Source organism: Felis catus, chromosome D4, assembly GCF_018350175.1.
Source record: "Felis catus isolate Fca126 chromosome D4, F.catus_Fca126_mat1.0, whole genome shotgun sequence".
NCBI classification, from domain to species: domain Eukaryota; kingdom Metazoa; phylum Chordata; class Mammalia; order Carnivora; family Felidae; genus Felis; species Felis catus.
In genome coordinates, this window is record NC_058380.1 from 82,718,540 (window position 1) to 82,735,035 (window position 16,496).

The 16,496-nt window shown below is 44.4% G+C and overlaps 1 protein-coding gene across 12 annotated transcripts in view; it reads right to left on the reverse strand.

Moving 5' to 3' along the window:
- DENND1A (DENN domain containing 1A) overlaps positions 1 to 16,496 on the reverse strand; it is a 510,341-nt gene that overhangs the window by 260,928 nt on the left and 232,917 nt on the right. For 11 of the 12 annotated variants that reach the window (XM_045043640.1, XM_045043639.1, XM_045043642.1 and 8 more), the window contains 2 exons: positions 5,586 to 5,655; positions 126 to 206 (listed from right to left, as the gene is read on the reverse strand). In XM_045043640.1, coding sequence (XP_044899575.1) covers positions 126 to 206; positions 5,586 to 5,655 — 151 coding nt within the window. Of the gene's footprint in view, positions 1 to 125; positions 207 to 5,585; positions 5,659 to 14,099; positions 14,106 to 16,496 lie in introns of all 12 variants that reach the window. The other variant, XM_045043646.1, reaches the window with a different exon arrangement.

Here is a 16,496-nt window from a genome sequence, read left to right on the forward strand (position 1 = left end):
GAGGCTTCAGAGGCAGGGCTGGGGAAGGTGCAGACAACAAAAGACGATCCTGTTCGGCTAACTCCATCTTACTGTTAATGATGAAATGGTTTCTGGGCGATCGTTAATTTTCTGCCCCCACTTACCACACTGAGATGAACAGACACTCCTGGGTCAGGAATGGGAAGTTTGTGCAGAGTTTCAAGAAGCTCATTCCACTGATTTTCCTGAAAGAAATAAAAGGCCTAAGTAACAAAAGCAAGGCTGAACCCTCAGTCAGAGGCCAGCAGGGAGGTCTGGGCACACAGTGAGCTGGAGGCCCCCCTGACAGAGGGGGCTGGGGACGTAGTGGCCGCAGCATAGAAACAGACTTGATATTCAAGTAGGTTGGACAAAAGACACTGCTTTATGGCTCAATATAAGAGCCAAACAGATCCTCCTACACCAAGTTTGACATTTTCTACTGAGTAAGACACCTACCATGACCGCCTTTTATGGATCATATACCATAAGCTCTCAGCAAACCTACCCTCTCAACTCCATAGCAACAACTTTTAAATGCAAACAATCCCAGCTTACAGGGCGGGGGTGGTTGGGAGAAACAACGACGACACTATAGATCTTGTCTTCATCATCATTACCCTCAATTAATTTTATTGAGTGCTCGCTGGATGTACACAGCAGCATCCAATTATGGAAAGTTAAAATGAACTACATACAACAGCATGCAATATAGTATGGTGGCTGTGCATTTTAATTAGTGAAATTGAGCCACAGAATGAAATACAAAGCAGTACAAATTATTCGATTGAGAACAGATTCACTTTTAAAATGCTCAAAAGAACACTGCTTATAGTATTATGCAAAAGCCATTTCTCCCACTCTGTGGAATTCTCTGTGCTGACAGAATAGTATTAAGCTTGCAGTTCTATCCATTTGTTACCTGTTTGATCCTCACAACTACCCCACTTCACAGATTGAAAACTGAGGTTCCGGAGGGTGCAACAACTTGGCTCAAGTCAGCCAGTTAGTAAGTTGCACAGCCAGGAGCCGCATGCAAGTTTTCTGTGTTCAAGCCCAGAGGCCTCTCCGCTGCTCTATGGCAGTCTTTGGAATAAACTTAAAGGAGAGGGAAAAGAGGATGAGTCCAGATCAAAGACCTGTTTCAGGGGCACCTGGGTGGCTCAGTTGGTTAAGCGTCTGACTTCGGCTCAGGTCATGATCTCGCAGTCCGTTGAGTTCAAGCCCCATGTCAGGCTCCGTGCTGACAGCTCACCTGGAGCCTGCTTCGGATTCTGTGTCTCCCTCTCTCTCTGCCCCTCCCCGACTCACACTCTGTCTCTCAAAAATGAATAAATGTTTTTAAAAAATTAAAAAAAAAATGGGGCGCCTGGGTGGCGCAGTCGGTTAAGCGTCCAACTTCAGCCAGGTCACGATCTCGCGGTCGGTGAGTTCGAGCCCCGCGTCGGGCTCTGGGCTGATGGCTCAGAGCCTGGAGCCTGTTTCCGATTCTGTGTCTCCCTCTCTCTCTGCCCCTCCCCCGTTCATGCTCTGTCTCTCTCTGTCCCAAAAATAAATAAATGTTGAAAAAAAAAATTTTTTTTAAAAAATTAAAAAAAAAACCTGTTTCATTCCGAACTCTGATAAATCGTTCCAGTCTCTCACAGATAAATGAATGTGTGCACATGCACACGTTTACTTCTGGTCTGCAAAAAATCTCGAATTTACAGAGTAATTGTAAGACAGCGATTTTTTATTTCCTGAACTATGTACAAGTGAGTTGCTGACATTATGCCCCATCATCCATATATACAAAGGACATTCTCCTGTATAACCACAATTAATCATCAAAATCAGGAAATTAATACTGATAGAACATTCCCATCTAATCCTCAGATCTCATCAAGTTTTATAAATGTGCCCATAATGTCCTTGGTTAGCAAAATAATCCAATTCAGAATCACATGTTGCCTTTAGTTGTTAGGATTCTCTGGTCTTCATCAGTCTGGAACAGTTTGAGTCTTTCTTAGATTCATAGGCACTTGACAGTGAGTCCAGTCATTCCGTGGAATAACTCTTAATTGTTTGATGTTTTCTATTGATTCAGACTTCAATTTGTTCCATGATTGATGATGTTCCACTTTGATCATTTCATTAATTCATCTGAAGTCCCTATTATGAAGGTACTCATTTTCCCTCTGTGTTTAGCAAGCATTTTGTGGAGTGATACTTTAGGTAAATATCCCATTCCTCATCAAACTTTTAATTTGTCTGTACACACACACACACACACACACACACACACACACACACACACGTAAGGACACACAGTTTCCTATTTTACTCAATGACTGCAATCCTTTGCTATTGCTATTTGTTTTGATGCTTGAAATTGTCCCAGATCGGACCAGTGGGAACCTATTATGTCTTTCAAGCTCACTTTTTTGGTCTTTCTGACATGTCCCCATCATGTTTTGAGCATTTCCTTTGAGCACTTTTTGGCACAAAAAGATATTCCAGGCTCATTTTATACTTTCCCTGCTCCAGCCCTGGAATTAGACATTTCTTCAGAGTTCTGGCTCCTTTTAGTGGAAAATGTTATTTAGAAACCACAATTTACACACTAGATGTGCTCACTGCTACTTGGGTATTGCTGATCCCAGACTCTCTTAGTGGTTAGAGCCAGAGAATATACCACACACAGAGAGATGCACAATATACACATCTTTATTGATTTCTATATCTACCACATATATCAAAAGCCACAGGGTTCATACTAATGGGTCTAATTCCAATCCAACATAGGAATCCTTCTAGTTTCCTTCCTTTTCATATTTGTAACTAAATTCCACAGAAGTGAACAACCGATCCTATTTTCTTAATATACTTACTAATTTGTATGTAACCTATCTTTTACGGCTGACCCTATCCACCCAGGGGCCCTTCTTGCCCTGCTTGAATATGGCTATCCAGTGCTAGGCCACCACTGTTCACTCTTTCCCACCAAAAAAGCCCTCCCCACCCTGGGTTCCAACCCTCCAGTGCTGGGCCACTGCCGTCTCCTTTCCTTTGTGGATCCCTCTAGATCCTCCCAGCATTCGGATATCTGCTGCCAAGCCACTGCCACCACTGTCCCACGTAATGAACCGTTTCATCCCTCAGGCTCCAACACTCTCAACCAGGCTGCTCTCTGGCTCAGATGCCCTCTTCAACCCCTGCCAACTCTTCCACAGGGATGCCCTCCATGCCCCATCCACAGTCTGATAACCAAAAATAACCAAAAATAACCAAAAAGGGTCAGCGACCCAGACAGACACCCTCATCATGTAGCTTAGGTTCCAACACTCCACTCTGAGCCATCATGGTCACCAGCCACACCTAAGCCCCCCAGCTGAAGCCTAACTTCCTAGTGACTTTTGGATTTGGGGAGGGGATTCTGTTCTTTTAATAAAAGCTCTTCCTCCCCGTTCTAATATGATAACCCATGGCTTGTCGACAAGTAAGCCAGTTGTACACAGATTCCCTTTCATCTGCGTCATAATTCCTTTAACCAGAAAGAATTTAACAGAAAGAGTATTAGGTACAGTGGAAAGAGACTCCACTAAAACATATCACTGATCTCAACTCTTCACTCCAAGAGGCAGGGTCCTTCCTGGGGCAATGGCCCAGAGGACTGGTACACCAATTTTACAGGGCAATAATCCTATCTTCTCCTACGCATGGGTTGTGCACACCCAATCTTTCCTGTATCACAAGACATGTTTTTAAAAGTCCATTATGTTTTAACTGACTGGAGCATGAATATGAAAGAAAAAAAATTACATGAGTCAGTCTCCAATTCTAAGACTGTTAAGAGCTTACATGTGCTGCCATTCTATTTACTAAAGACATCTTTCAAATTTGAGTGAAAACCTGAATGTTTGAGTGAAGTGAATTGTGAACAGAAATCGATGAAGAGACCCAAGATGGCCTCTGAATTCATTCATTAAAGAATAAATCACTTCCTGTGTGACAGAATTCCCTGATACCTAAGCACCCTTTCAGAGTCATTTCTATTGGTTATTCCTTCTGTTTACTGTGGCCTCTGGAATATATTGCTGGCGAGTAAATCTAACTTGAAGGAAAGATTTGATTACACACACAATTTCCACTTTTTCTCCAAAACAGCATTTCCTAAAGTATGTTCCAGGCAACACTAGTATCTCAGAATATTATTATTTGTCATGGAATAAAAAGGGTTTGGGGCCAAACAGGGTGGGAAGCACTGAGTAACATACATTTCTCCACTGCAGGACCTTCTCAGAACCACCAGGACATGAATCTTAAGGAGACAAAAATGAAACACAACGTTCCCTCTCCCCAACCGCAGTATTACTGAACTACGGCACCTTTTGGCATGGAGCATTTCTCAGAACTAATGTTCTGTAGAAAGTATGAGGGGAAAAAATTTCTGTAGCATTGAATAATAACGTATCACCAATTAAAAAATCTAACGCCACTTACAAAAAGGAATATATAAGAGGTTAGATATATGGACAAACATCCAACTCACTAATCATCGAAGAAATGCAATGAAAACGGTGGGACTATTCACTTATCAGATAAACAGTGAATTCAACCAACGATACTGGTGAGAGCTTGGTGACCAGGCATTCCTGTGTGTTGGCAGCAAAGGGTATCTTTTAAGAAACTGGTACAATTCTTTTGGAAAACAGTCTGGCAAATAGTTTTTAAATGTTTATGTGCACTGCCCTTAAAAGGGCCCATCTGAGATTCTCCTCTTAAGTAAATAATGCAAAAAGAAGGAAATGCCTTACATTCAAAGATGCTAATGGCTAATGGCTTACAAGGGGGGGGGGGAATCCCAAGTAATAAAAACTCCCAACAGTAGGGAAATGCTTCCAAGGTCCATAATAAAATGCCATGCAGCCATGAAAAATATGCACAATGTTTTTACTAGCATGGGGAAATGCTTCTGTCGCTATTGCACCTGAAAACTGTGAGCTATGAAAGTCTAAACACAGCTCCCGTCGACCCTTCACATCCACAGAAGACCTTCAGCCTATCATTTCTTCCAGAAGTACAATAAGGTACAGATAACTTTTTAAGTAATTCCAAGACCCTTAGAGAAGTTACTGAAAGAGCACAACAAAGCCTTATGGAAATGGGAACTTGGGACAGGTGGCTAGGTCACTTGCCAGTTAAGTGTTTTATTCACAGATCCGAGCCCTGCAAGCATGACATGAGCAATTCAAATTCAGCAAAATTATAATTTAATACATGTCATGAACTTTCAGGGCTGCTTGGGAATATCAGATATTGTGAATATTAACTCTGAATGCTAAAGGTCTATTTATTTTTTAACTCAAAAAGCAAAGGAAGAAACATCTCCAAATACGAGCGATTCTTATTTTAGGGAGGGCGGTTAGGGGGACATATTAGGAGTGATTTTCTCTTCCTTCCTAGTTCTCGAATTTCCCAAACGTTCTATAATGGGCATGCATTACTTTTTGGTAAACATTTTGGTGACACATAAGGCATGTATTACTTTAATAATCAAAATGTTAAAGTTACTTGCTAAAAAGAATAAAATATAAGGTAAATACCTGGCCTTTTGTCGTGTAATCCGCCAAGATGTTAAGCAGCTTATAAAATACTTCGAACCAGGGGAGATAGCTGTGGAAAGAAGGGCAGAAACACGAACTATTAGTATGCAGGTCAAAAACTTTAAACAGGAGCTAATGCAAGACTGGAAGGTTTCAGATTTTCTTCTACATCCTGCAAGAGGCTTCCCGTCATAGGCTCCTGGAAACACAGACTAGTAGAATGCTAATTATTTCTGGGATTTAAAAAAATTGTCTACGTAAGGTAGAGGATTGAATGTCCATTATAAATTATTCCCATGCCTCAGAGCTAGAACAGGTTCACAGAGAAGAAATTCAAAGCAGACTCTGCTATCAGGAACCATCTCTGAATAGGCCCCCAGGCCTCTCCCACCACACTCGCCCTTTCCAGGAAAGCCTCTAATCAAGTGCCCGTGACTGGACACACACGGACACACAAGCAGGCACACAGCACTTTGGTGTCCCAAAGGCCCCACGAGCCCGAAACCAGTCATAACATTAAATCAGACGTCCCACCTGTACCGCACGCCCTCCATACTTACTGCAGGACCAGTTCTAATTCTGTCCCCACTGGCCTCCGCTGGGTCCTCACCATGCTGCTCCTTCACTCTGAGGACAGTCTGGTCCTGACCTGACTCTACCCTCTGTGGGGCTTCAAGAATGCTCCTTCCAAAATGCACATCTAAGCGGCACGCTGACCCAGCTCCTGCAGCGGTGCCCCATCACTACCGGACTTTTTAGGTTGATGTTGGAGACTCTTCACCGTCAGGTCCTCGACTGCTCTCTGGCTGCCCTCTCCACCTCCCCACATGCACTCTTCTCTCACTGCAGCCTCCCTCTGAGAATGGCCAGGCATCCTGAAACCTGCCCGACCTTGCAGACACTTGGCCCTTCCCTCCCTCTGACCTTCACGGTCCACTCTAGCGGGTTTCCACTCACCCTCCTGATGTTCCCCCTTGCACGTCCCGTTCCCACCCCTGATGCCCTAATTCCCTCTTCTCTGTGCTGCCCCGGTCACATGCATATTCCCGTTATAACATTCCACACGCCATGTGGCACTCAGTGGCCTGTCTGTCTTGCTAACACACTGTGCACAAACAGACAGGAAGGATCACATCTTTCTTCACTTTGTTTTTCCAGGGCCAAGCATGGGGCCCAGCGCTTGGTGTTGACTGAACAAACAGAACTATACAAAGACTACGAGCAAAAAGCACGTTAATGTTACAGAATTGTTGTTGAACGATCTCCCCCCCGCCCCCACCTCCCAAGAAGCATTGTCACTTCATTGAAATGGCTTTGTTTTCCATAAGAGACTTTTCCAAAGCGACAGAGAGTCAAACGAGGAGAGTGGCGTACCAGGCAAGCTCTTGCTGTCCTGCTCACGTCCGCCCTGCTGAGCTCACAGGGTCTGTTCCCGATAGAGCTGGACGCGCAGAGAGCGCCGATCCTGCCGGCGGAGGGAACTCAGCACCCCGTACAGATTACCAGCTGTACGGCCGAGGGTAATAGATGAAGTGAGAGGCAATCCAGGGGACAGATAAAGTGCACAGTTCTCCATCATTAACGTCTGTCTGAAGCCAGCACATGCTACTGTAAAATTTAAGTAGCTTATCAAAATATACTGATAAGCAACTTAACTTTTCACTTCTATGACAGTATTATCACTTCTGTTAATATGTTTCAATCAGCCCTGGCAGCTGCATATTGACTATTACACAGCAAATGACTGCTGCCACTTTACGCAGCATTTACTTTGGCAGAGCAATGTAAACATTCAAGAGGGATTAGGGAGGAGATAAGTTTCTCCCTTCCTATTCTGTTAAATAAACCTCGGCTGAGTTAAAAGCCATTATAGTGGGAACAATAAATCCCCTCAGACGAAAACTCTTGCCCAGATTAGAGGACTCTTAGTAAACAAATTCAACCAAGGCTTACAATTTTTTTTTTTTTTTATCCCTTGAAAGAAAAAATGCCACTAGTTAAGTCCAGCAACTCCAAGTCAGGAAGGAAGGAGGGGAGGAGGGGGGGTGGGTAGGAAAGGAAGAAGAGAAAATATTTTCTCGCAAGGAAACCACGGCCTCAAGTAAATGAGAGAAAAGCTGAAGTCATTTTAGGAATGCTTGATGAAGTGATGGGGCAGGCCGGATTCTCTGGGAAGTCAGGACTGCAGTATTCGTGCAAGAGGCTTTTGCCGCTGGGTTCAGCTGATCAACTAGCACGGGCCCTGACCCTCAAGCCTCTACGTGCTCCGCTGCTAGGGGACGTGGCCAGACAGCACCCAGCTTCTCACGCTGGGCCTCCACCTCACCGAATCAATTCTTCTTGGCTACACCAAGCAGAACCCTCAGTCCTGGGAGGTTTTGCAGTTACCCTGGAGATCAGCCATTTCTTTCTCCCTCTGGCCTGACCGGACACAACTGTTCCCCACATGTTGTCCCCTGTTCACTGACAGATGAATATCCAGTGATGGCAGTGTTAAGGTCTTGAAACCAAAACCCAGCTGTCTTCTTCTTCAAAGGATCCCTCTTTTCCCCTGTTGGGAGGCCAGGGTTCACAGCTGAACTTTATCCAGTGGCGTTTCCTGTATCGCTTCATTAGTGCTGGCACAACGGCTTTGCATGGCCTGCGAGGTTGCAGGTGAGGATATGGAGACCCTCCACTCCATTCTGTGCGTGTCTGTCATCATGGAGTAAACACTACTTCCCGGTCCAGAGACAGGAAACAAACACTCCATTACACTCTTCGTCCCTAGACATCTAAAGCAGTTCCAAACATCCCTGGGCCTGCTCTGCTCGCTACCTTTATGCAACTGCTCGAGTCTGCGATGCAGAGCATCACTGCGCGGTGGGCTCAGTCCAAGGCCAGGGCACAATCGCCAGAGGACAAAGGGTCCCTGCTTTCAGGAAGGCCATGGTCCTAGCAGGGAAGAGAGACGTACACAACAAAATAGTCTGGGTAGGGGGAGCTGGAATTCTTTTCCCAGGGTTTCATTTAGCTCCCACTTTGGATCAATTTATAAAGCTATCATAACCAACCAGCAGAGCCTCGATGGGACAAAGCCAAAACAGGACAAGCTCGCTTCCAAGGCAGTGGTCATGATCCATGCTTCTCTCACCAAACTGTGGCTCAGGTAACTTTGTCCCTGAGGCTCTGCCGTCACTCCCTGGCCTAACAGTCAAATGGACAACAGGCTCTTGTTTTGTGTGAAGCAATACAGAGCCTTAAACTTGAGAACTCAGGTAGTAGCCGAGTATTCCTACATACACGGCCTCACTGACATGGGGCCATCACAGGCCCTGGTAGGATGTGCAGGGGTAGGTTCCAGAGACCGTGCTTAGAGTCAAATGGCCCACAGTAAAAATCACCTGTAAAAGGTCCTTAAATTACCCCCAACATAGAGCAGACATGGTTTTGTAGACACCAAGTAGCCGGCCTGAGTTTGGGGGACACGGTGAATGAAAACTCTGTTCCAATCTGTCAGCTTGGAGAGCTGCTTACCCTCCGGCTGAACTCAGGAACCAAGTCCAACTGAGGACAGATGACTTACTTTTCTAATCTCGCTCCACTGAATGGACTGTCAGGATAATCGTTCCCACTGTTTTGTGTGTGTACACGTGTCTAAGTGACCTTGTGTAAGTGTATGTGTGATGGGATTCCACGCCAGTGTCGTTAAGCATTTAGATAGAAAGCCATCACAAATTTGAAAGAGCTCTCCCCACATCGCTTGCTAATAGTTCAGTTCAGAGACATCAGACGAGCCCAAACAAGGCAGGGGTGTGCGTGATAGGGAGCAACAGAGGCAGCCACTGACCAAGCTGAGGAAGGTGGCCACCTGAGAGAGCAAAAGCTGTGAGCGGGAGGTCAGAGTTCAAGCGTGAGGAGGAGGGGGAGGAGGAGAGCCTCCTTCGGGGGCAACCCGGCACAGAGTGCTGGGGTCTGAGTGGGGTGAGGAGGGTTCCCTGGCAAGGGAAAGCCAGGGCTCCAGCAAGATAAGAAGAGCATCCACACAGAAGGTGGCCTGGCTTGGAATGTCAGCACTCAAGAGGGGGTAAAGATTTAAGGAGGGGTAAAGGCCTGGTACTGGTAGGAAAGCATCTAGGTCAAGAGAAGGAGGTTGGCTAGACTGGTATTGGAACCTAAGAGGAGCGAAAAAAGCATCTGGAAGGCAGTTCAGTGTGGGGTGTCAGAGCCTGACTGGGTAGGAGGGCTTCCATGAAGGGTGGTGAGGCAGAGTCGAAGCAGTCGAGAAGAATGTCTACGGTAGGAGGAGGCGGCAGTGCCTCAGAGGTCAGAGTCCAAACAGAATAGCCCTGCCTAAGATGTCAGAGTCCAAGTGGGGTGAGAAGGGCGGCCACGGAGGAAAGGACCTGCAGCGGAGCGAGTCCGATCAAGTATGTAAATGCATAATGGAAACCATTACTACTATCAGAGAAGAGAGTTACAAATATGGACCAGGAAAAAACAAGAATGAACCTATGGTGTCACGTTGGAATTCGATGAAACTGTGTGAAATCATGGAGACAGATAAAATGAGCAGAAAGACAAATGTATGTGTGTACATAGTGTGCATATACACCTTATATGTACATATATTCTCTAGCTCTAGCCACTGAGGGGGCTTGGAAGCAGAGACACCCCAATTACGATGAGCATGCTTCGTGTCCAGGTCTTGGTTTCTAAGGACCATCTGCCACAAAAAGGAACCAGAGCTCCTTGAAGAAATGTCTGACTCCAAGGCTGGGGCTGGGAAATATCTTGTTGTACTAGAAAAAAGGCAGTGCTCAACACATGATCAGGACACGCCGACAGGACACAAAAGCCAGTTGGGGGAGGCGGGTTCTGGCTGACAAAATCTGTGACAATCTGAGCACCAAAACAAATTATGATAGAAAGAGATAATAGAACAATAAATAAATTAGGAAATCATGAGTCTGGGCTAATAGGAATAAATGAATTGAAAGTTTGATGAGGATGAGAGAAGATGAGGATATTCACAATACACTTTTGAACTACAAAGGGAAAAAGAAGGAAAAAGCCTGGGAGACATGACCTCAATCAAGTAACGGGGCGAACTGAACTGGTGTTATCAACTGGCAGAATGCAATGAAATAGGACAGAATACTTCCATCGCGTTCTAGGCACGGAAGGAAGAAAAATCAGATAAATCCAAATTGAGGGACCTTCTACAAGCTAACAGCCAAATGTCAAGTTCACAGAAGTGTAGGAAATGTTGAGGAGCTCTTCCAGAGTAAGACAATGAGAGAGGCACGAAACTAAATGCAACACGTGATTCTAACTACAGCTTGCGTCTCCACGTGTACAGGTGGTCCAAGTATTACATGGCAGCACTGTATCAAAACCAATACTAATTTTCTGATTGTGATGATTATAATGTAGTTATGTAAAAGAATGTGTCCTTTTTAAAAAATACACTAAGGTATTTGGGGGCTACTGGGTATTATTTTGGCAACATCTCTCAAATGGAGCATTTGTGTTGTATTCACAACTTTTCTGTATGTTATTGTTTCAAAATTGTAATAAAATGGAGAGGGGAGAATCGAAAAGGTCTTTTGTATCATCAGAAATACTGTAAGTAGGGGCACCTGGGTGGCTCTGCTGGTTAAGTGTCCAGTTTCAGTTCAGGACATGATCTCAGGGTTGGTGAGTTCAAGCCCCGCATCAGGCTCTGCACTGACAGTGTGAAGCCTGCCTGGAATATCCATCCTTCCATCCTTCCATCCCTTCTTTCCTTCCTTCTTTCTCTTTCTTTCTCTCTCTCTCAAAATAAATAAACTTTTTTAAAAAATAGCATACGTAGACCAATTAGAGCATACAGAATAATAATATGAGCAAGGAAAATAAAAAATCTAAAACCATGGCTATCGGGAGGGGCATGCAATAGAGAGAACAGCTGCTTGCAATGGGGGAAGTCAATCCCCAGGGCACAGAGAAGGTTGAGCGACAGCTAAGTTTTCAAGAAGTCGTTCTCCATGCACGGGAGGAAGGCTGGCAGGGGCGGGGATAAAGAGCATTAGAGACAGAAAAAAATCTCAAGAGCAATGACTCGCAGGCTTGTCCCTCAGGGCCCGACTGGAGACCTGTGCGCGGCTGGAGGAGCCAGAGAGAAGGGGGTGCTGGCTGCAGGACCCAAGGCAAGGTAGGGGTCAAAAAAGCCAGACTCCAGAGGGCCTGTCACATGCCGAACTGATGGGCCTCCCCTTCATCCCTTCATTCTGTTATCACTGGGAAACCAAAGCGACAATTAAAGAGAAGTAACAGTCTGAGGACGAGTATTTAGAACCAGGTGGAGAGTGACGGTTTCCCCCTCAGGACGGTCCAGTGGATCTCAGCCTGCCCAGATCATGTCCACTTTGTTACCCGAAAGTCTTTGATAATCTAGTTATATACCTAATTTTTAAGACAATCAAGAGGATGTTTGGGCTCTAATATAAATAATAAAAAGTACTTTATAATAAAATTTTAACATTTAAACACTGAGACACCATTTTATTAGAAATACAATGAAGTAGCACCTCCCTGAGCACTTTACAGCTGCTTTTAACTGACGTCTGGAATGAACTTAACGCTAAAAAGAGTGACACAATTGAATCGAATACGCTCTTCAATTTTTCTCAGTGATTTCCACTGCCGAAGGAGTTCGTAAAACTCCACGTTGGGTACTTGAAGAGAAGAGACATATCCCTCTTTTCCCTGTTTCCTGTCAGATGTTGCCAAGATTCATCGGATGACAAAGCATCCTTTGGTTAAGGCTATCTGGCATTCAGTATCTAAAGTTTTCAAAAAACCACCCCAGCCCACAATTAAGAAGAAAAAAAAAAATGCAGAGCAGCGCGGCATGTGCTGAAGAGAAATAACCCTGGGTCAATCTCAGTTCTGAAACTTTCTAGCTGTGCCACCTCAGGAAAGCAATCTCTTGAAGACTCGGTTTCTTCTTCCATAAGAAAATATACGCCACCTAACGAATGTAACTGAGGGATGCAGACGCATCCAAGTCTGGTGCCTGGAATCTCTACCTAACATTCTCACCAATCTCAGCTTTGAGAAGCTCTTTTTGATTCTGTCTGGGACAGAGGTGCCTTCAGGACTCTGTACAGGAAATCCTCATGCCCTGCAGTCACGAGAGTGAATAGGAGAGCATGAGCCGTTACGAGAGGAAAAACCAATGATGTGGCCACTTAAACCAGTAAGTCCCCACTCGCCCCTTCTGGTTGGACATAGTATCTATCCCTGCTCCTCCGTCAGGGTCTTGGTGGCCAAACATCTACGATAAAATGTAAATAAAACCACAACCATTGCAAAGGATGCAGGATTTCATGAAGCCCTGGTTTAAGATGCTGGCCACGTGCTTGGATTTGAGGAAAGTAACCCACAAATGAAGACGTGGGAGCTTCAGACCAGATAACAAGGGACAAAGAGAAAAGTCAAGAAAAGCAAGGATGGAGGTACCACAGTCACATCAAAAGAAGATGAATTCAATATCAAAAGATTAAGAGAGGCCTTGGGGAAATTGATAAAGTCTTCAAATACTTTTGGAAAAATGGCTTTTTATGACTATGCTGAGAAAGTCAAACATAGAGTGTCATTTTGTCAGAAAAATCACAACCTCTCCCCTAAAAAAACAAACAAACAAAAAAACCATTGTGGACTCATTAGTTACTCTTTCTAAGAAAGAATGTATCATTGGTATAAAAGCTAGGTTTTGCCAAACTCAATTTATTTCCAAAATTTGCGTTTCATTTCTTTCTACATAAAATCCTAAAGGAAGTTTCCCCTAATTTTTAGTATAAAATTTTGGTCCCCACTTAAATAGAGATTTTATTCCCAGAACGTTAGGCCCTCTGGGCTCACCCTACATGCAAAGTCACCATGGTTTATAATGTATGCTTTCTTTTCTTTGTCTTCTCCGTTAGTGTCAATTCCATGAGAGCAGGCATCACGGCTGTGTGTTGACTATTTAATCTCTAAGGTGTGCCTGGCACATGTTAGACATTCAGTAAGTCAGAAGTTCCCTTGACAGTTGTAACTCATGACTGCAGTTTCTACTAAGGCCACTGCCACTAGAGTTAACAGTCAATCAACTCTTACTGCAAGGCAGGGCATTTGGGTTAGGAAAATGACCCAGAACCAAAAATGACCCCTGCCAGTGGACTGCTGGAGTCTGTGACAAATAACTGGAGTGAGTAAAAGTCAAAGTAGATCACGAAGGACCCACAAAGTTACGATTTCTTGTCCTTAGCCCACCCATCCAATACAAGTGAACACCAGCACCTACTTTTTTTTGTTCCGACTTCAAGCACTGTGGGGAAAATGTCACAAAACCAAGCTGATTGTTTTAATTGGGCCACTTAATTTTTCAAGCACAGGTGAGCCTTTAGAATTACTCAAGAATCCTCTGTCAGGCCAAGTTCCCCAAGAGAGTCTGCTCTAAACTTTCCCTTCTTTTACCATCTCTAACCCATTTCTCCGGCTCTTCAGAAGATACTCTGGTCTCCACACTTACCTGCAGAGAAAAGCTCCACCATGAGTTTTCCTCTCTTCCACTTCTAGACTTTTCATGCCTGCCCTCCTAACAGGAGCTGGGAAGTAGAGAAGACCCTAGATCCCAACTACACTGCCTTCTAGAAGACCTCTCTTCTTAGCACTCCCATCTGTACGCATAACAAAACCACCCATGTGTGCCGGTCCACAGTTTTCAAACTACGGCTTTAGCACCAAAGAGTCCACATTCATCCTTATGAGAAAAGCACACCACATCCTCCTGAGCTAACCACATTAAGCTCAATAAATGCTTTTCTGGAATTTAAAACCGAAGTGACGTTTACAGTCCAAACATCACACGTTTCCAGATCATTCATTCTGCAAATGTGACAGTCAATCGTCCGTCAAACCACACATTTCTCCACACTTACTGAGGCCCATCCAGTAAATGCCTGGCATTGTATCAGGTACACGGGGAAAGAGACCAAGGTCTCAGCATTTGGGGAGCCCACAGTCTAAGGAGGGAAAAGCAGACACATGGGCAGATGACGTCAGCAACACAGGGCCTGTGTGAGGGCAGAGGTGCATAAGGGGAACAGAGGAGAAGTTCTGGGAAGGCTTCCCACAGAAATGACCTTGCTGATCTCTTTTACACAGAGTGCAAAGTCAGAAGACTGACCTGGGTCTGAGTATCACTTCTGTCCCTAGCTGCGGCCTGAGGCATTTTCCCCCCTCCATGTATAAAATGGGGATAGACTACCTACGCTCACACAACTGTTGTGAGGGTGACATATGTGAGGGTGCCTACCACTGTGCCTGGAACGCAGTAATCAATGTTTTTCCCTGCCAAGACCATACTCGTAGCGCTAGGAAGATCAGAAGTCAGAGGAACTTGACTAGGGCAACAAACAACCCCCTTTGGGAGATCAAAGCTAGTCTCACTCAATGTGAGCATTCTGCTTTGCTCACAGCTGCTAACGTCGAACTGTAAATTTATTACGGTAGCCAGTTAAGCTCAAAAATCTCTGATTTATGTCCATAATTAGCATCCCATTGTGATACCTACTACATCTATGCAGGAAAATATATCGCATGTACTGAATGAGTAGAAATATTAATTTGCATTAGGAAAAAACACAAAAAGTTCCCATAAAACATCTGTGCTTACATAAATCTACCCAAACACACACTTGGATTTGACTTTGGTAAGAAGGCTCTTTTCTCTCCTGATGGGTATTCAATAATTGTTGCTTTTAGAGAGCAGATCTGCTGTCGTCTTCTCGATGACAGCGTCGCTGTGATTGAGGGAGATTGCTCAGGAGGAAAGCACAGAGGCACTTTTCTGTTATCACCGGTGAAGTGTTGGTAACAGAAGATCTTTGGAGTAATGACACCTGCACTGACAATTGAGTGTAATTCTCAGATATTTTCCATTGAGCCCAGAGAGGGCGAGCGCACAGGCCTTTCATCATTTTCCTAAGAGAGCTTATGATGCAGCCTGCTCCTGTATTCACACACCTACAAGTTTTTTCCCCCCATTCAGAGCATCTTATTCTATGGTTTTAAATTACTACCATAATATAATATAATGGGTTAGGGAGGTTCTAACCAAGGCCCACCTTACAGAATCTTTCATAGACTAAAAGAGAAATACATTGTCTCTACTGAAAAAAAAAAACACAGCAAGGAGAAGAAATGGCTACACAAGAAATCCTGTCCTACTTTCAGGAGTAAACAACAAAATTAATGAACCCACTGAGACACCGTTTGATGATATTCTCGTTTCAGAGCGAAGAAGTGGAGAAAGAGGGAAAACATTTACCAAGCTTCAAGAGCTCTGAAGTATCATCCTTTACAACTCCAGAAGATGGATCATCATCCCATTTTACAGGTGAGAAAAACGGAGTCACGGAGAAGTGAAGTGACCTACCTGGGACAACACAGCTACTAAAAGCACAACGCAAGACACAAAACTAGTCCCGTAGGATTTCTGCCCTACCCGCTCCATGCAACACATTATTAATTGCACAGCACGATCCCATGCAATGATCAATCCTGAAATTAGGATTTAGAATTCTTACCTGTGGTTCTCACTGTGATGCCCTGATAAATGAAAGCCTGCCTCCAAAAGTCCCTCTGCTGGAAGTGTTCTGAGCAATCCAACTTTGGCTTCCTCCCAGCCATTCAGCATGTTTTCTTACTCTGCCAGCTCCAGGGACACTAGTCATGTGTCAGCTCTTTATTGCTTTAGGTATTAGTGTACATGTTAGATCCAGAAACACAAATATAAATGGCTGGATTTAAAATGTCTTCGGTGTTTTCAGTTTTTAAGTTTCCAGAGCTTCATGCCAAGACCCAATGCCTCTGCTACCTTAGATCTGGATTTCTAAGAAT